Source organism: Mandrillus leucophaeus, unplaced genomic scaffold (genome assembly GCF_000951045.1).
Source record: "Mandrillus leucophaeus isolate KB7577 unplaced genomic scaffold, Mleu.le_1.0 Scaffold126, whole genome shotgun sequence".
Lineage (NCBI taxonomy): Eukaryota > Metazoa > Chordata > Mammalia > Primates > Cercopithecidae > Mandrillus > Mandrillus leucophaeus.
Window position 1 is genome coordinate 3,870,108 of NW_012100987.1, and position 20,267 is coordinate 3,890,374.

Consider the following 20,267-nt stretch of genomic DNA (forward strand, 5'->3'; position numbering starts at 1 on the left):
CGGGGGCCAAGCCAGCTTCCACGTCAGGCATAGACTCTTTAACTCCCCGCTTCCGCGCTGTCTTGGGCCAACCGGGGCACGGGGCTTGTGAGCGACTGGCCAATCGCGTCGTCCCGCCATCCGCGAACCAACCAATTGCACGGAGGCCGCGTAGAAAATTCGAATAGCAACTCCTCGCTCCACGTTCCGCGCAGAGGAACGAGGCTCCAAATTCAAATCAACGCAGCCTCACGCCGGCGGCGAGCGCGAGGGGCGGAGCCTGCCCGGCGTGAGCGGAGACGCGCCGTGTGATTGCCCGGGAGAGAGGAAGGCGCTCCAGTTCCGGGTCAGGCCCTTCTCCCGCCTCCCTCGGCCTTAGCCATGGCGAGTAGCAGCGGCGCTGGGGGGGCGGCGGCGGCCGCGGCGGCGAATCTGAATGCGGTGCGGGAGACCATGGACGGTGAGTGTCAGTTGCGCTCCTTTTACCTTGCCTGCCTTCCCAGAGCCAAGGCCCCCAGGCGGAGCTGAGCCTGGGGAGGACTTCAGGTCCCCTTCGTGCCCCAAACGGCATCTTCGAAGATCTTTGGAAGGGACCTGCCAGGGCCGCAGGGCTGATGGCCCTATCCTTTGAGAGTTGTCTCCGCCGCTGCGTAGTTTGTCGCGCGCGCCAGGCGTTGCGGCCCCCTAGTCAGCCGGTTGCGCACCGCGTCCCTCTCGCGCGAATGCCGCGCCCCCTCTATCCCGCGTCCCAGGTCCGCCCTACCCGCCTGATCTCCTGCGGTGACAGCGCCACGCCCACCCCACCCAGTACACCCGTTCCCTCCTGCGCGCCGCGTCCCACCGGATTCCCGCGCAGGGCGCTTCGGGGGTCCCCAAGGTTGGGATCCCCAAGGTTGGGATCCTGGCGGGGACAGGGGCCAGGTGTTTGGTCACCGCTATGCCTCGTCTTCTTCGCACTTAAGTAGGCGGCCTTTAATATCCTGCGAATGATTAAGTTCCCCCCTTCGTCAGAATTATCCTAGTTTTCTCTTGAAGCGGGTGACGCCGGTGCCCAAGTGCTATGGGTGTCGCCTGTTTTCGGCCCTGGAGGCACGTGTGTGTGAAGCCTACACAAGCGTTGCAGAACACGAAATTAGTGTCTTGCCGATTACCTTCTCTCCACCCTCTAATGCCACTTTATAACCCTGTGGTGAGCTTGGACTAGATACTTAAACATTGAGCCTGTTTGTTTGTTTAAAATAAAATCCTGCCTCCAAGAGTTGTGAATATTTAAATAAGACAACCATGTAAAAATATATCAAAGATGATCAATTATTTTTATATTATTTCCGATGTCATCTCTCTTGTAGTCTCCTTTGTCTCCTTTTTACTCACATCCACCTGTATTATGAGTGATCTATGTTAAATGCCATTTGCAGTGGGCCTAGACGTTTTCCAGAGGCTACTTACGTCAGCTTCCCTCTCTGTTAAAAGATAACCCTACGAAATTCTCACTCCTGTATCTCTTTCTCCTTCACTGTAGGCCTTTTTTTTTTTTTTTTTTTGAGATGGAGTCTTGCTGTGGTTGCCCAGGCTGGAGTGCAGTGGCGCAACCTCAGCTCACTGCAACCTCCGCCTCCTGTGTTCAGGCAACTCTTCCCAGCCTCAGCCTCCGGAGTAGCTGGGATTACAGGTGCCCGCTACCACACCCGGCTAATTTTTTTTTATTTTTAGTAGAGACGGAGTTTCACCATGTTGGCCAGGTTGGTCTCGAACTCCTGACTTCAGGTGATCCACCCACCTGGGCTCCCAAAGTGCTAGGATTACAGGTGTGAGCCACCACACCCGGCCTCATTTTCTTACATAGCCCCTGCAGAAGGGCTGCTGGCTTTTTCTACACTGGCTGCTCGTTCCTTTTCAAAGAATTACATTTTTAGAGACTTTGCATCTAATTTTTCACTTGTTCAGTATCTACCTTGCTGTTTTTCTGAGAATGTTAATATTCAGCCTATTTTTATATCCTTTTCGATGTATCAACACTTACTAGTTTTATTTTGTAAGTGAATTTATGCGTGTGTATATGTGTGTGTGTGTGTGTGTGTGTGTCTATGTGTATAAAAATTTACTATCTTGTATGTTTCCTTGGAAAAAGGTAGAGTATAAGACCTCACTTCTAGCCTATTTTCTTATGTTAGCTGTACTTAGGTTCCTTATGTATATGGCTGTAGGATCCTATTTGAATAGAAAACTCACATTTTCTCTCTGGTGGAACCACTGATGTACAATTGAGAACTGATGATTTGTGTTGGCTACATCATCAAGATCTTTTCTGAGAAAACCTGGTGTAAAATGAAGATTATAGAGAGAATAAGAACATGAAAAAGTGAAGTAAAACAAAAAATGAAGGAGAGAGGATGTGGTGTTTCACAGTATTTAAATCAACCCGTGAGATCAAAAGTGAAATTTTCAAAACTTTTTGAGTACCATTTCTCCCCTCAATGGCAGGATTTGTGAACCCCCCTTTAAGTCATATGAATTGCAGAACTCTTGGCTACATTTGCATTTTGATCATGAAATGGAAGGATTTTGTTAAAGACATGGGAGGCAGCAGGCTGACTTTGTATTAATCAGTTATCTGTGTAGCTCACTCTGAAAAGAACTATCCCTGCCTATTTAGAATAAGGTCTGCATGAGATCTTTGCTTTTATCCTTATATCCTTAAAATTCTGCATTCTCTTAAAATAGTCGTGCCTTTTCAACAACACCCCCCGCCCAACCCACTGTGTATGGTTGCCTCCTTTGCTTTTCAGTTTTTTGATATGTTAGGTATTCTCTGTTGATTGCTTTATACTTTAATTTTTGTTTTCCTCTCAAATCATCCTATGCATCTGAATTTTAATTTTGATAGTTATTCCTTACGAGAGTCTTTATCATAATACTACTTTTTTTTTTGAGACCGAGTCTGGCTGGAGTGTAGTGGCGTGATCTTGGCTTACTGCAACCTCTGCCTCCCAGGTTCAAGCTGGGGATAGGACCCAATTCTCCTGCCTCAGTCTCTGGAGTAACTGGGATTATAGGCGCCCGCCACCATGCCTGGCTAATTTTTGTATTTTTAGTAGACACAGGTTTCACTATATAAAGTAGTACTATACTTTAGTACTTTTATATAGTATATATATAGTAGTACTATATATATACAGTACTTTAGTATATATAGTAGTACTATATACATATACACTACTATATATAGTATATATATCTATACATATATATAGTGTGTGCATATATATATAGTAGTATATATATTTGTAGTAGTAAGCTCAGGCACCTGTATTCCCAGCTGCTTGGGAGGCTGAGGCAGGAGAATCGCTTGAACCTGGGAGGCAAAGGTTGCCGTGAGCCGAGATTGCACCACTGCACTGCAGACTGGGTGACACAGCTAGCCTCCATCTCAAAAAAAAAAAAAAAAGGAAACACATTATAGAGAAAGGAGTTAAGAGAATCTGTGGTATATATATTCCATTTGACTAGCACTGCAAGGCAGTGCCAGCAAAAGAAACAGGTAGTCCATGCTACCACCATCAATCCAGTTGCACATTTGAGAAAGAAATCTGGAAGTCTGTCTTGCTTTCTCACCTCCTCTGCCTCCTGTTCTTCACTAAGCTCTTTCAATTCTTGACTCATTTCAGGTTGGCTAAATATCTCCTGATCATACTACCCACCCGTCTTTTATCAAAATTGTGATATAACTGGACTTTTTAAAGATTCATTTGATACTCAGCCAAAAAGTCCTTAAATTGCAAATTTGATCTATTCATGTTCCTATTTTATATCTTCCAATAGCTTTCCACAGTTCTAAGATCTTCACTAGGACTTATCTCATATTTTATACCCATTCACCCCATTAATTACATTGCCTTCACAATAGCAGTTCAGGTCTGTGAATTTATTAAGTTCCCTCTAGTGTAGGTACCATCACACAAGCTGTTTTCTTTGCTCTCACCCATCACCCTTCCTCCTGCCTCTGTATTAGTCTGGTTGATTTCTTCTCACCTTTGATGTCTAAGTGAAATTGTCACTTCTTCAAACAAGTCTTTGCTAAACACTGTGTCCTTCCAAACTTGGTAAGATGCCCTTGTAATTTGTTTCAGAAGTATTCCACTCTTTTTCTTTATTTTACTTATATCTGGAATCAGTTATTACTTTAATGTCTATCTCTCCTCCTGGACTAATATCTGTGAGGACCGGGACCGTATCTACCTTGTTGGTAACTGTATTTGCAGCAGTAGCATAATAGGCACAAAATACATACAGTTACAGGTTGATTATCCCTCATCCAAAAACCTTGGGACCATGTTTTGGATTTCAGATTTTTTTTTTTTTTAATATTTTCACATACATAATGAGATATCTTGGGGATGGGACCCAAGTCCAAACACGGAATTCATTTATGTTTTATATATGCCTTATACACATAGCCTGAAGGTAATTTTTTTTTTTTCCCCTCAGGGATGCTGAATGAGCTGTGTATTGAGCACCTGCATTTTGACTTTGATCCATTATATGAGCTGTGGAATTTTCCACTATGGTGTTATGTCAGTACTTAAAAAGTTTTGGATTTTGGAGCATTTCACATTTCAGATTTTGGGATTAGGAGTGTTCAACCTGTACTAATCATATAGTGGGCACTAAAGAAATAGTTTTTGATTACAGGTGATTTGTAAAAATAGGAAGTAAAAATAGGTGTCCATTTGAAAAGAAGGCTTAAAGAAGAAATACCAAAGATGAGATGAACTAAGAAAACAGCATTGAGTTATATGAAGGGAGGATAAAAAGCAGAGGAGAAAAGCATGAACAAAGGCATGAAGTCAGGAATAAGCATAGCCTTTATAGGTGGGGAGTCTACCATGAAGAGAACAAACTGGACAGAGAAGGGAGAGAATCAACTGAAAAACTGTTAGAAGCATCATAGAATTCATCAAGGTGACTGGATTAAAAAGTGTAATATGTAGTGTTCCAGTATACTGATGGTAACCACTTAGAATGTACAAGGGCTAAGTAGAATCCATTTATGAAGACAGTCAAAAATAAAGTGAAGATTCAGTATGGTAGATTGAGCACTTGCTGAAACTCTAAGAGTATAAAAATAATAGAAAATAGTAAGAAAATGTATCAGGATAGACCTGTTCAAAAGCAAGAAGGGAAATCTCCGTTGATTAGGAAAAGAGAGGTTTCCCCCAAAAGAAAGGAGCACATGGGAACCACAACAGGGAATTGTCGGGAATAGAACCTGACAAAGCATGCTACCCTGCCTCACGGAAGCTGGGAGTCAGAAATGTGCCATTTGTCACAGCCAGAGATTGAGAAGCACCGTCCATGTGTTTTTTGGATCTGAACCAAAAATACTACAAGGCCTGATCTAGAGGCCTAAGGCTAGGGTACAGCTTCCTATCTTAGAATGTGTCACCAGTCCAGGATACCTAAAATAAATCTATGGAAGATGAGTTTTCAGCCAAGAATGACAAAGCACGTAAGGTAGATGAAAAACATGAGCAACTAACATGGAAAATGAAAAAGAGGGAAAGTGGTAGTAACAGGGAACTCTTTTATTGAGCTCTACCGTATATCAAGCATCATTCCAAAGGACTGCAAGGCAGTTTCCGCAAAACAAATGGATACCATTCTCAGTGTATCCTTTAATTCTCACACTAATCCTTTAAAATAGGTACTCTTATCCTCACTTTAGAGAATGGTGAAATAAGGCACAGAGAGAGTAACTTGCCTACTAAATACTACAGCTAGAATTTGAACACAGGTAGTCTGGCTCTAGATATCACACTCCTAACCACTATCTTTTGCTGCTTGCTTATACTTCAAGAAATAGAGATAATAGAGCAATCTCAAATACAGTTTAAGAATATAGCCTTAAATAGATGAAGGCAGGATCAACAGCTGTGAAATTAGTCACTATAATAGTTATAAAACAAGTGATTATGGGGAGAAGTTGGAAATCTTAAAAGGTATTGAAATAAATTCAGCAGATAATGTGAATAACCAGCTGGATACAGCTGAAGAGCAAAGTATCAGTAAACTGGAATATAAGAACTGAAGAAATGAAAATGGGAAGGGCTGTCATCTTCCAGCCAAGATGGAGTAACAGAGATTAGATTTATGCTTCTGCTTGAAACAACCAAGAAAACTCATAAGCATACAGAACAATGGTTTTCAGGACACTGGACATCAGGCATCAGAGTACAGTGATCCCTTAGAGACAGGAAACAAGCAAAGTGATTTCTTGGGTTGCCCCAGCTCACTGCCTTCAGAGAGTTCCAGGCCTCAGTATAGCAGGGAGAACCCAGGCGGAACCCAGTGGACACACTGAAGTGAATTTAGAAGACTGAAGGAGTTTGGAAGACCTAGGAGACCAAGGCAGGTAGAGTTTGAATAACAATACCTGAGAGGGGAGAACTGCACAGAACAAATGCTGGAGATCTGTAGAAGTGTGCCCCTTAAGTATTCAGAGCACTGATTAGCAGATGTGTGAGGAAAGTACTCAGAAAACTGGGAGGGAACCATCTAGAACGACTGGAGTGAACAGTGCACCATGCTTACATAGGGCTGAGGATAGTACCTGTAACTATCAGCCAGAATGGAAATCTTTGTAATTCATGAGACATTGTATAGAGTACTCAGAATTCTTACCTCAGTCGTAAGGGGAATAATTAGTCCTATGCTAAACAGGGCTCTGGTCCTGCCTAACAGATCTAAGAAGTAATACCTGAAAGAATCAAACTATTTCCAGATAACGGTATCTCATTCTAAAGCTCAAGAATATAGAAATACAAAAATATCCTGTACCTAAGTAAAATTCTGAGTACATGGCATCTAGTCAAAGATTACCAAGTATGCAAGGCAGAACAGTGTGACCTATGACGTGAAAAATTCAGTCAATTGTAATGAACATCCCCCTGATCACACAGATGTTAGAATTAGCAGACAAGGGCATCAGAACCATATTCTATATCTCCAAACAGTTTAGCAGACGCATGGAAGACATTTTTTTTTAACACTCAAATTGAACTACCTTTTTTGTTTGTTTTTCTTTTGAGACAGAGTTGCTCTTGTTGCCTAGGCTGGAGTGCAATGGCGTGATCTTGGCTCACCGCAGCCTTTACTTTCCGGATTCAAGCAAGTCTCCTGCCTCAGTCTCCCAAGTAGCTGGGATTAAAGACATGTACCACCTTGCCTGGCTAATTTTGTATTTTTAGTAGAGACAGGGTTTCTCCATGTTGATCAGGCTGGTCTCAAACTCCCGACCTCAGGTGATCTGCCCACCTTGGCCTCCCAAAGTGTTGGGATTACAGACGTGAGCCACTGCGCCCAATTCAAATTGAACTTCTAGGGATGAAAGTGAATATCTGATATGAAAAAAATGGGAGGGACCTATCTAATGAACATGATAAATACTATAAGAATTTTCAGAAAGACTTAGACTTAAATTAATGGGTGACTAAATATTGATAACTTGTCCATTCTTCCCAAAATAATATGTAGTTTTTATACAGTTAATCAGAATCCAATTTGAATTTGTTTTTAGAATTAATGAAAAATTTTAAGTTCATCCAAAGAATAAAAGGGCTTGTATAAATGAAAGATGACTATGGAATGTTTACCCTACTACATGCAATATAAAGTTAGTAATTAAATGGTTGCCTTTACAAAAGATAGACATGTAACAAATTTGTAGGTATATGGGAATTTACTATGGATAAAGGTGGCATCTCAGTTGGGTAGGGAAAACTTAGGTCATTCAATAAATTTTACTGGGGCAACTGGCTCATTTCTGGGAGGAAAAGTTAGATCCTATTTTCCACCCAAACTCCAGGGAGATAAATACTTATGGGGGGTATTGGGAAATAAACTTTCAAGTGCTGGAAGAGAATACTGGTGGATATAATCTTTGCATGAGGAATAACTTTCTAAGCATAATGCCAAGGGGAAATGATATAGGAAACAATAAATAATATGTTGACAGTTGACTTAAAATATTCTAAATACTCTCTGGGAAGCAATCATAAAACAAAATTCAGTGGAACCGGTGTACTTACAACCTGTAATGGAAGGGATTCAGAAAATCACTTTGGAAACCAAGTTTCTCTGTTTGTGCTTCTCATGTTAAAGAGTTCCGGCCGGGCACAGTGGCTCAAGCCTGTAATCCCAGCACTTTGGGAGGCCGAGTTGGGTAGATCACGAGGTCAGGAGATCGAGACCATCCTGACTAACACGGTGAAACCCCGTCTGTACTAAAAAATACAAAAGCTAGCCGGGCGAGGTGGCGGGCACCTGTAGTCCCAGCTACTCGGGAGGCTGAGGCAGGAGAATGGCATAAACCGGGGAGACGGAGCTTGCAGTGAGCTGAGATCGGGCCACTGCACTCCAGCCTGGGCGACAGAGCGAGACTCCGTCTCAAAAAAAAAAAAAAAAAAAAAAGACAAAGAGTTCTATCAACTACAATAAAATGTAGTACTATACAAATGAAGTTTAAAAAAATATAAAGTTTCATTTTTATTATTAGATTCAACAGACATGATTTACACTGTCAAATTGTCATAAAAGTTTCTAAACGCTTTTAAAGCCTTAAATATGTACATTACTTTTTTTGACTATTGTACGTCAATTCAGCAAATTAAATATGTATATTACTGACTGAACAGTTGTACTTCTAGAAATGTATCCTAATGAAATAAAATTTAGTATGTACAGATTCTTATCAATATTTGAATGGGGGAAACATGACAGCAGCCTAACTTTTAAAGTAACAGAGGAGTTAAATGTAGCGTTTCCATAAAATGGCACAATATGCAACTAACTAGTTAAACTGCGTTTTAAAAGAATATTAAAAAATAAGCAAGCGTTCAGAATTATCCTAAGTATGGTGGATATGTGTTAGATATTAAATGAGTGCCAGAATATATACCAAAATGTAAAAGGCAGTTATGTGAAGGGAAGTGTAAGTTTATATTTAAGTTTCTAAAACTAAGTAAAGGCAAGAAAGTATTGCATGCAGATTTCCAAAATCTGGGATGCTATGCTAATTCCTTGGTATTGTGCAGTGATATATAAATTAATGAAAGTATATGTGCATATTTTTAAATGATGTAAGCCTTTTTTAAAAAGTTTCTTTTTGTTTCTTTTTTCAGTTCTGCTTGAGATTTCAAGAATTTTGAATACTGGCTTAGATATGGAAACTCTGTCTATTTGTGTACGGCTTTGTGAACAAGGAATTAACCCAGAAGCTTTATCGTCGGTTATTAAGGAGCTTCGCAAGGCTACTGAAGCACTAAAGGTTGGAGATTCCTATTGGTTCATTCTAAATAAAGATGTTTTTATTTAGAAAAATGATTAATGATGAAGTTATGGGAAACATCCTGGCTAAACAAGGTTAAACTAACATCCAACACCACCAGGAGACCAGGAGCTTAATAGCGTATGTTCATATCATAAAAATTACTACTACCAGGCTGCGCACGGTGGCGCACGCCTGTAATCCCAGCACTTTGGGAGGCTGAGGCTGGCAGATCACGAGGTCAAGAGATCACGAACATCCTGGCTAACATAGTGAAACCCCGTCTCAACTAAAAATACAAAAAAGTTAGGCGGGCATAGTGGTGGGCGCTTGTAGTCCCAGCTACTCAGGAGGCTGAGGCAGGAGAATGGCATGAACCTGGGAGGCGGAGCTTGCAGTGACCTGAGATGGCGCCACTGCACTCCAGCCTGGGCGACAGAGCAAGACTCCATCTCAAAAAAGAAATTACTACTACCATGGACCATGTTACATTTTCCTAGAAGTCTCTGTTTTTAGAATTGTGCTATTTGTTGAGTAAAATTGTGCCTGCTCCAGAAGAGATATATTCAAGTCCTAACCCCTGATCCCAATGCATATGACCTTAGTTAGAAATAATGCCTTTGCAGATATAATCAAATTAAGATGAGGTCATCCTGGATTAGGGTAGATCCCAACCCAGTGATTGGTAGCCTTATAAGACAAGAGAAATTTGGACACAAATAGCCAAGGAAAGTTAAGGATTTTCTGTGGCCACAAGAAGCTAGAAAGAGGCAAGGAAGGATACTCCCCTAGAACTGTCAGAGAGCATGACCCAGCTAATACCTTGATTAATTATGTATAATATGTATGCATTTCTGGCCTTCAAACTGTAAATAGATTTTTGTTGTTTTAACCCACCTAATGTGGTTACTTTGTTATGGCGGTCCCAGAAATCTGATACAGATTTTGGTACTGGGAAGTGGGGTGTTGCTATAACAAATACTTAAAAGTGAGGATGTGGCTTTGGAATTATGTATTGGATAGAGACTGGAAAGTTTTAAGGTGCTTGATAGAAAAAGACTAGATTTCCTTGAAGAGGAACTGTTTGTAGAACTGGGAATGTTCAGGCAATTCTGGTGAGGGCTCAGAAAGAAGAGAAGAGAGCTATAGGGAAAGCTTCAGGGCTTTTTTGAGACTAACATTAGGATCAGAATGTTGCTAGAAATATAAATGCTAAAAGCACTTTTAATGAAGACGCAGATGGAAATGGGGAACATTTATTGGACACTAAAAGAAAGGTGATCTTTGTTAGAAAGTGACAGAATGGGCCAGGCACAGTGCCTTACGCCTGTAATCCCAGCACTATGGGAGGCCAGGGTGGGTGGATCACCTGATGTCAGGAGTTCAAAACCAGCCTGACCAATATAATGAAACTCCGTCTCTACTAAAAATACAAAATTAGCCAGTTGTGGTGGCACATGCCTGTAATCCCAGCTACTTGGGTGGCCGAAGCAGGAGAATCACTTGAACCCAGGAGGCAGAGGTTGCAGTGAGCCAAGATTGCAACATTGCACTCCAGCCAGGGCAACAAGAGTGAAACTCCATCTCAAAAAAAAGAAAGTGACAAAATGTGACTGAATTATGTTCTACTGTTGGAAGGAAAATAGAATATGTAAAAATGAACTTGGATATTTCTTTGAGGAAATTTCCAAGCAAATTGTGGAAGGTGTAGCCTGATTTCTTTTTGTTGCTTAATAATGTGACACAAATGAGCAATTGAGTAAGGACCTGCTAAGAGAAAAGGAACTAGCATTTGAGAATTTAGAAAATTCTCTGCCTCTCTGAATAACATGTTCTGGAGACAGGGCTAAGAGTGTGGCTAGACTTTTGTGAAGAGATTAGGTATGTGATAGAGCCAGTCAGCCATCTCAGCACAAACACTACCAGCTTGGACAGGATGAAGTGAAAGAAGGCTGTCAGATTACTGGGATTCCTCAGACAGGACAGTGGCTGATAGAGCTGCTCAGCTGTGAGCCCATGTGTTATCCTTCAAGAAAAGGAAGAAGTGACTCCAAGAGTGCCTCAGGGACCAGGGGGCTGCTGCTGCCACCAGGCTCCCAGAGGGTCACCTTTCTTCAAATTCAAATTAACTACCTTTTAATTGCTCAGATTGGCAACTAAAAACATATCCTATTCTCTCTTGCACAGACTTTCTGATTTAAAAGCTTGTGATTTTATTTCCCTTTTTATTTAGCACTAACTCACTTTGAATACTGAAACTTTAAGTTAGTTCATCTTAAAACTTGTCCAAAACGTGGGCTCACAGAAAAGACAGTCAATGGAGGGGAAAACAAACAAACAAAACCTTCTGATACCTGATACAAAGTGACTTCTCTTTTTTCTTACCTTTAAGAAAACAACTATTTAAAACATGCAGTTTACATATCTTTCTGATTATTTTCCAATGAGCTCTTTAGGTTTGTTTTTGTGCTTTTTAAAATCTCTTGATTATTGAATCTAACTAAAAAGGGTAAACCACATTTATAGAGCTAAAATGTATCATATAGAGAATATCTATGCAACCATCACTGCCAGCACCAGATAATCCCCCTTCTGCCCCCTCCCCAATCACTAACCTTTCCCTCTTGCTCTCCCCTCTAGTAACTACTATCCTCACTTTTATGGTAGACTCTGTATTAGTCCATTCTTGAATTGATATAAAGAAATACCTGCTGGGCTTGGTAGCTCAAGCCAGTACAGGCTTGACACCCAGTACTTTGGGAGGTTGAATTGGGCAGAGCACTTGAGGTCAGGAGTTCAAGACCAGCCTGGCCAGCATAGTGAAACCCATCTCTACTAAAAATATAAAAATTAGCCAGGCATTATGGCAGGCACCTGTAATCCCAACTGCTCAGAAGGCTGAGGCAAGAGAATCACTTGAACCCAAGAGGTGGAGGTGGCAGTGAGCCGAGATTCGCGCCACTGCACTCCATCCTGGGTGACCTAGGAAGACTTCGTCTTAAAATAAATAAATAAATAAACAAACCTGAGACCAGATAATTTGTAAAGAAAAGAAGTTTAATTGGCTCATGGTTTTACAGGCTGCATAGAAAGCATAGTGGCATCTGCTTCTGGGGAGGCCTCAGGAAGGTTACAATCATTATGGAAGGCAAAGGGGGAGAAGACACGTCTCGTTGCAAAAGCAGGAGCGAGAGAGTGAGGTGCCACACAGTTTTATGTAATCAGAACTCTTAAGAATTCCCTCACTATAGTGAGTACAGCACCAAGCGAATGGTGCTAAACCATTCATGAGGGATCTGCCCCCATGAATCAGTCAACTCCCACCATGCCCCACCTCCAACATTGGGGATTACATTTCAAAGTGAAATTTGGGTGGGGACGCACATCCAAACTATCATTCCCTCGCTGGCCCTTCCCAGATCTCATGTGTTCTTCTCACATTGCAACATACAATCATGCCTTCCCAACAGTCCCCCAAAGTCTTAACTCATTCCAACAATAACTCAAAAGTCCAAAGTTCTGAGACAAGGCAAGTCCCTTCCACCTATGAGCCTATAAAATCTAAAACAAGTTGTTTACTTCCAAGATATAATGGGATTATAGACATTGGGTAAACATTTCCATCCCCAAAGCGGTGGAAATCAGCCAAATGAAAGAAGCTACAGGCCCCAAACAAGTTCCAAACCCAGCAGGGCAGTCATTAAATCTTAAAGCTCCAAAACAATCTCCTTTGACTCTGGACACACTGGTGGGAGGGGTGTGCTCCCAAGGCCTTAAGAAGCTCTGCCCCTGTAGCTTTACAGGGTTAAGCCCCCGCAGCTGCTCTTATGGGCTGGCATTGTTGAGTGCCTACAGCTTTTCATGGCTCAGGGTACAAGCTGTCAGTGGATCTACCATTCTGGGGTTGGAGGATGGTGGCCCTCTTCTCACAGCTCCATTAGGCAATGCCCCAGTGAGGACTTCGTGTGGAGGCTCCAACTCCATATTTCCCCTCTGCACTACCCTAGTAGAGGTTCTCCATGAGGGCTCCACCCCTGAAGCAGACTTATGCTTAGATACCCAGGCTTTTCTATACATCCTCTGAAATCTAGGTGGAGGCTGCCAAGCCTCAGCCCTTGTACTCTGTGCACCCACAGGCTTGACACCACAGGGAAGTCACCAGGGCTTATGGCTTGGATCCTCTGAAGCAGAGTCCTGAGCTATACCTGGGCCACTTTGAGTCATGGCTGGAGCTGGAGTGTCTGGGATGCAAGGAGCAATGTCCCAAGGCTGTGGAGGGCTGCAGGGCCCTGAACCTGGTCCATAAAACCATTCTATCCTAGGTCTCAGGGCCTGTAATGGGAAGGGCTGCCTCTTAGGTCTCAGAAATGTTGTCTAGGCCTTTTACCCATTATCTTGGCTGTCAGCACTTGTCTCCTATTTAGATTCGGAAATTTCTCTAGCAAGTGGTTACTTTGCAACCCCCTTGAGCTCTCCTGAAAAATGGGCTTTTCTTTTCTACCACATGGACAGGTTGCACATTTTCTAAACTTTTATGCTTCGCTTCCCCTTTAAGTATAAGTTCCAGCCTTAGGTTATTTCTTTGCTCATGCATCTGAGCATATGCTGTCAGAAGCAGCCATGCGACATATTGAACACCTTGCTGCTTAGAAATTTCTTCCACCAGATACTCTAAATCACTGTCAAGTCCAAACTTCCACAGAACCCTAGGACATGGACACAATGCAGCCAAGTTCTTTGCTAAAGCATAACATGCATGACCTTTGCTCTAGGTCCTGATACTAGGCCTCGGGGCCTGTCATGAGAAGGGCTGCCTCTTAGATCTCTGAAATGCTGTCTAGGCCTTTTACCCATTATCTTGGCTATCAGCACTTGTCCCCTATTTAGATACAGAAGTTTCTTTTTTAACTCAAACCTATGGCTTTCATATGGCAGAAAGAAAAATAACTGAATAACAAGAATAGCTAATATTTATATGAATACTTTTCTCATGCTAGACCGTATGTTCTACAGGCTTTACTGGCATTATCTCTATCATTACAACAGTGATAACTACTACAGTTTGAGCATTCGTAATCTGAAAATCCAACATGCTCCAAAATCTGACATACTTTGAGTACCAACATGACACTCAAAGGAAATCCTTATTGGAGCATTTCAGATTTTCTAATTAGGGATGCTCAGTCAACAAGTACAGTCAGTCCTCTTATATTTGTGGGTTCTGTATCCATGCATTCAACCAGCTGTGGATCAAAAGTATTTGGGGAACAAGGGGAAAGATGGTTGTGTCTGTACTAAAAATGTACAGACTTTTTCTTGTCATGACTCCCTAAACAATACAGGATAACAACTATTTACATAGCGTTTACATTGTATTAGGTATCACAACGAATCCAGAGATGATGTAAAGTATATGGGAGTATACGTGTGGGTTATATGCAAATACTATGCCCTTTTATATAAAGCATTTGAGCATCTGCAGACTTTAGTATCTATGAGGTGGGTGACATGGGAAGTCCTGAAACTAATAATTCACCATGGATACCAAGGGACAACTTGAATGCAAATTTTCCAAAATTTCAGGACATCTGAAATCAGAAACAGTTCTGGTCCCAAGCATTTCTGACAAGGGATACTCATCCTATGCTACTATTAGTAGTTTACTGCTAAGGAAACTGCAGCTTATGGTGACTAATTTACTTACCTCAAGAGCTTTACAGTTAGTGATTGACTTGAGATTTGAACTTGGGCTCTCTGACTTCAGAGCTGTTTACTTAACTACTAAGTTTTCTCCTCCAGTAAAATCTCAAGAATACCTGAGCCAGCAGTTTAGGAAAAGATGAAGTTGTTAGAAACAAAACAGTCATTGGGCTTTAGCATGGGCACATTCCCTGACTTAATATTATCTAATAACTCTTTTAATAAAAATAAGAAAGAGTATTATAGTATTTTATCAGTGTATTTCTGAAATTTTTGAGGGAATTATTTAGTACACATCTGCCACAACTGTAAGAGTTTTTGTTTTACTGTGCTTGAGTTTGAAAGGGAATTAATATAATAGTTTTGTACTACAGTTTGAGTGCGTGTAAGAGAAACAGAGTCAAACCTATCTGAGGCAGGTGACTGACAAGTGCTTTGGCATAGCATTTTCTTAGGCAAAATATAAGCTGAGATATTAGGATAGGCAGTTCAGGAATGCCAATTTAACACAGCTTTTTCAGCTTTTAGCATACTGGTTATTCTGCATCCAGTAGGCCATAATGAGATGTGGGAGGTAAAAATCAGTAATTAAGATACACAGAATCAGAAAGTGTTGACTATTTGAATGGAAAATCTGTCTCTTATATACACGAAGCCTCTTAAAATGCATTTCTCCTATGATCTAGAAACAGTATAGCAACATCTCAATAAAACCAGGGTGTTTCAGCTAGGCGTGCTGGCTCACACCTGTAATACCAGCACTTTGGGAGGCCAAAGCAGAAGGATCACTTGAAGCCAGGAGTTTAAGACTGCCTTGGGCAACATGGCAAAACTCCGTCTCTACAAAACATTTATTTTAATTAGCTGGATATGGTGGTACACACCTGTAGTTCTGGTTATTCAGGATGGCCTGAGTTCAGGCATTTGAGGCTGCAGTAAGCTTTGATTGTGCCACTGCATTCTAGCCTGGGCAACAGAGTGAAAAATAACAATAGCAACAACTAGGGAGTTTCTAGCAAACAAGTGTTTATTAGAACTTTTTTTTTTTGGAAGTAATTTACATAATCTGTATGATTTTTATGAAAGTAATGCATCCTTATAATTTTAAGATATTTAATTCAGAAAATACAAAAAATAAAAAAAAAATCACTCAAGATTACCAAAGAGATAACCTACAATAATGTTTGGTGAACATCATTCCAGATAGTATCATGCTATTTTAAAAGTAAAAGTGTTATACGTGATTTCAGTGAATTGAAAAAGAATAACTCATCAGTTTGCTTCTCCCTGGATTAAAGTCTGTTCTCTGTTATTGCCATTTGGGACAGACTTGGGGAGCTGGTGGATTTAGAGCTACGCTGAGCCACATCTGCCTTTCCTTGACCACCCTTTTATTGGCTTTACACCCATGAGGTTCTTCTCCTTGCCTTGTGTGATTGCTGCTCATGAACTTCTCTCTCTCTCTCTTTTTTTTTTTTTTTTTGTTAATTTCTTTTGGTTTTAAAATTAAGGTAATTCCTGGTATTTAGAATTTCACTGTATGGTATTTATTGTCTCTTTTTTGGAATATGTAGAATAACAAATCAAGGGTATCTTGAAATGTTGCAAAAAACTGTTAGTCTCAGACATTACTTTTTTCTTTTCCTCTTTAGTTGACTGTATAGAAAATAGTAACTTTTTTGTTAATTTTTTTGCTTTTTACTTTCACAGATTTGTATATTGATGTGGTCTAAGTCATTTATAGTAAAAGTAGCTAGCTATGTATCTCCCTAATTACATAAGTTACTCAACAGCAGTAATGAGCATCTCCTTATGTGCATCTCCCACAGCATAAATAGGACTGTTAATTAAGTGCATTTTATTAGTGATTCTTTATTGACATTGAATTTTTATATTATCTCCGTAGTGCTAGGATTTATGTGTAAGCATCATCTACATATTTTAATTTGAGCAGTTCTGAGCACAACCTACTTTCCTGTATCTTCTATTTTAGTACCCCATTGTCTTAAGTTATACCATTATGGTGGAGTCCTGTGGACTAAGCCTTGCCCTTTCTCTTACAGATGTCCTGGACTGTTAGTAAAATACTAATACTTTAGTGTAAATCTGTGATGTGTCCCTGTGTAAGTAGGTCTTACAAAAAGGAGTTAGAAAGGTAAATGAATTAAAAGACTAATACGTATTTCTAAACTTAAACTTATTTAAAATTATATCTTTTTGTATTGACATTAAGAAATTTTTTAGGTAGGATAATAGTATGGTGATTTGTTTAAGTCTCTAGAAATAACGTATCAAAGCATTTATTGATGATATGATATCTTGGAATTTTTTCAGAATCACCTAGGAAAGAATAGTATTTAGGGTGTAGATGAGACAGGATTAGATAAGATGTTCATTATTCATCTTTTGCTCTTGTTCTCTCCGCCTTGTAGCATGAAAGGTCTTTTTCATTCTTAATCCCTTTTACTAAAATGAAACATACAGAAACAGACAAACTAATGAAGTCTGTGGGAACAGGTCTGCCATAGGTTAATGTTTCAAGTAGCATTATGTTTTATATGCTTTTAACCATTATTTTATTCCACTGTTAGCCTGTGGACTGTTAACTGTACATTCAAAAGGTAGTCCTGATGTATAGCAAAACATGAAAAGCACTGCATTACCATGATAAAAGTGGTTCTGTTATATGGGGAATAGCTGTTTGTTAATGACAGTGCAGTATTGACAAATTTATCTTCATGATGCCTCTTTTTGCATGGTTTTATTGTAATGAATCTTACTTTCTTGTTCTAGGCTGCTGAAAATATGACAAGCTGACTTTCTGGAGAAATTCTGATGAGATATGTCAAGCTGTGCGAGAGGATTTGAAGATGGCATTGTAGTTGAGAATGTACAATGAAATTACTGCATGCAGCAGTGTAGAAAAATTTTCCTTTTTAAAAGAATTATAAAACCATAGCTTTATAAATCAGTGGAAAGTGACTTACAGAGAGAACTATCAGATGTGTTTACATCACATCTTATTCACTTTTTTTTAATGGCTCTAATGCTTTGGCATTGCTATGTTCATATTTATATATTCCTTATTTATAGCTCTGATGGCTTTAATTTTCTAAGCAGTCTGCCTATCAGATGTGCACATCTGCTGTGTCTGGTTGAAGTATAGTAGAACCCATCAGTAGTAATGTGTAGTAGTTATGACTTGTTGACATTTCCATTATAAACTTTAATTTTGAATTGTTTATGCATTATAACTGTGGATTTATATTGTATTGGGCTGAAAGCTGACAGGATTTCAGCCACCATTTGTGAATTTTGATTTAGATTCATTATTATATCAGAATCTTGTTTTTTAAAATAAGAGCATGGAAAACATTTCTTGTAATCTGCTCCTTAACAAAGAATTTTTAGTTTTTTAAACAGTTTGTTGGGCAGCTAATAGTGTGAACCAGGTCATTTTTGTATTGAGTAAAAAATTAAACTTTGAGAAACTTGGATTTTAAAAGTAATGACAATGCTTAGGTTAGTATTATTTGTAATTTGAGTCATTTACATCTAATGAGAATGTTAGTTGAGAATGTTTTCTTAAAGTTTTATACCCTATAGAGGACTAAAAAAATAATTTGTAAAATGAAACATAGCAAACATGCAAAATTCCTAGTTACTTTTATTACATAAAAGTAATTTTAGTGCTTACCTAATAAATCTTGAATGGTTATTTAATAAATTATTAGATGGGTGATGTGTTTCAAAAGATATTTGCTATTTTTTGAAGAAATAAGGATTTGCAGTCATTAAACAAAAATAAACAATCAAATGTTCTGTATTAGGAATCTTAAGTATGGGTTTTTGTTTGTCATTATTTTTGCCCTTAAAATTTTAACTCATCAAGTGAAGATTCAAAAACAAATTTTAGAAAATGTAGAATAGTATTGATTCTGTTCCTGTAACAGAATCTCAGTGGAGTTTTTTTTGCAAAACTAATATGGATTTAATCTGATGTTATTATTTCTTAAATTTTAGATTTTGTTGGGTACCATTTATATGATTGTACAAGCATTCACTCTTTAGTAGCATTTTTTGTTTTTCAGACAAGCTGAAGAGGTTTTATTAAGATTTAGTAATACTTAAATAGCAACCTTCTCTGCTATTTTTTTTTTTAATCTAGAATTTTGACCATTTTGACTTTTTAAATGTCTGGCATCTTTACCAAGTAAACTTGGAAGGTCTGTTACTGGTGAAACAGGTTGAGGAGACAGTAGGAATTTGTAAAAAGTCATTTGATTGATAATAAACACTACAAATACTATGTGTTATTTATAAAATCATAAATAATACTTTTGTCAAACTCCAAAATTTGTATATACTTCCAGACCATAAGAGTTGATAGTATTATTTATGACTTTGTAGATTAAGTTATTTATGTATGAAACAAAGCAGGAAAATACATTGTGAAGGGATCGTGTTTACAGAGGACTTCTTTAATGTGTCACATTTTAAAAATGTAAACATATATTTTTAATGCACACTTAAGTAATATTTAAGAAACTAAACAAAATAATGATACAATTGCAGTGTTGTGCTTGTTGTCAGTGACAAAAATAAAACCATTTTGGTGGTATTGGCCTGTACTTTTGTTTTAATATATGCTTTTGTTAATTCAACTTGTGTTTCTATAGGACAAAAGATATAGAACATAAAATTTACCATTTTAACCTTTTTTTTTTTTTTTTTGAGGTAGAGTCTCACTCTGTCGCCCAGGCTGGATTGCAGTGGCATGATCTTGGCTCACCGCAGCCTCTGCCTCCTGGGTTCAAACTATTCTCCTGCCTCAGCCTCCCGAGTAGCTGGGATTACAGGCACCTGCCACCACACCTGGCTAATTTTTTGTGTTTTTAGTAGAGGCGGAGTTTCACCATGTTGGCCAGGCTGGTCTCAAACTCCTGACCTCAGGTGATATGCCCGCTTCAACTTCCCAAAGTGCTGGGATTATAGGCATGAGCTACAATGCCCAGCCCTTTTTAACTGTTTTTAAGTTTCATAGTTCAGTGACATCTAGAATATTCATACTGTATTGTAACTGTCACTATTGTCCATCTCTAGAATGTTCTTATTATCCTAAACTGAAACTCTGTACCTATTTAGCAATAACTCCCCATTGCTTCCTCCTCCCAGCCCCGATAAACAGTTTCCTACTTTTTTGTCAATGAATTTGACTATTCTAGATACCTCATATAAGTGGAATCATATTTGTCCTTTTGTG

At 39.5% G+C, this 20,267-nt stretch overlaps 2 protein-coding genes across 3 annotated transcripts in view; one reads left to right on the plus strand and one right to left on the minus strand.

Annotated features, from left to right (window-relative positions):
* Positions 1–208, minus strand: part of BORA (bora, aurora kinase A activator) — a 28,101-nt gene extending 27,893 nt beyond the window's left edge. The window contains 1 exon segment of the mRNA XM_011972023.1: positions 1–208. Within this exon segment, the coding sequence (XP_011827413.1) occupies positions 1–120 (120 nt within the window). The 5' untranslated portion in view covers positions 121–208.
* Positions 100–18,734, plus strand: MZT1 (mitotic spindle organizing protein 1). Of its 2 annotated transcripts, XM_011972022.1 has the most exons (3): positions 100–439; positions 9,159–9,304; positions 17,798–18,734. In XM_011972022.1, the coding sequence occupies exons 1-3, from the start codon at positions 361–363 to the stop codon at positions 17,819–17,821; spliced, it is 249 nt and encodes an 82-aa protein (XP_011827412.1). In that variant the 5' UTR covers positions 100–360; the 3' UTR covers positions 17,822–18,734. The 2 variants fall into 2 exon arrangements, with proteins under 2 accessions (XP_011827412.1, XP_011827411.1); XM_011972021.1 differs by lacking the exon at positions 17,798–18,734 and having other exon boundaries at positions 9,159–9,758.
* Positions 18,735–20,267: the final 1,533 nt, after the last annotated feature.

Excerpts from the sequence above, each read along its gene's own strand:
- MZT1 (XM_011972021.1), top strand. The coding sequence starts at position 361 with ATGGCGAGTAGCAGCGGCGCTGGGGGGGCGGCGGCGGCCGCGGCGGCG. Across the intron at positions 440-9,158 it reads GGTGCGGGAGACCATGGACG|TTCTGCTTGAGATTTCAAGA; the intron begins GTGAGTGTCAGT and ends TTCTTTTTTCAG.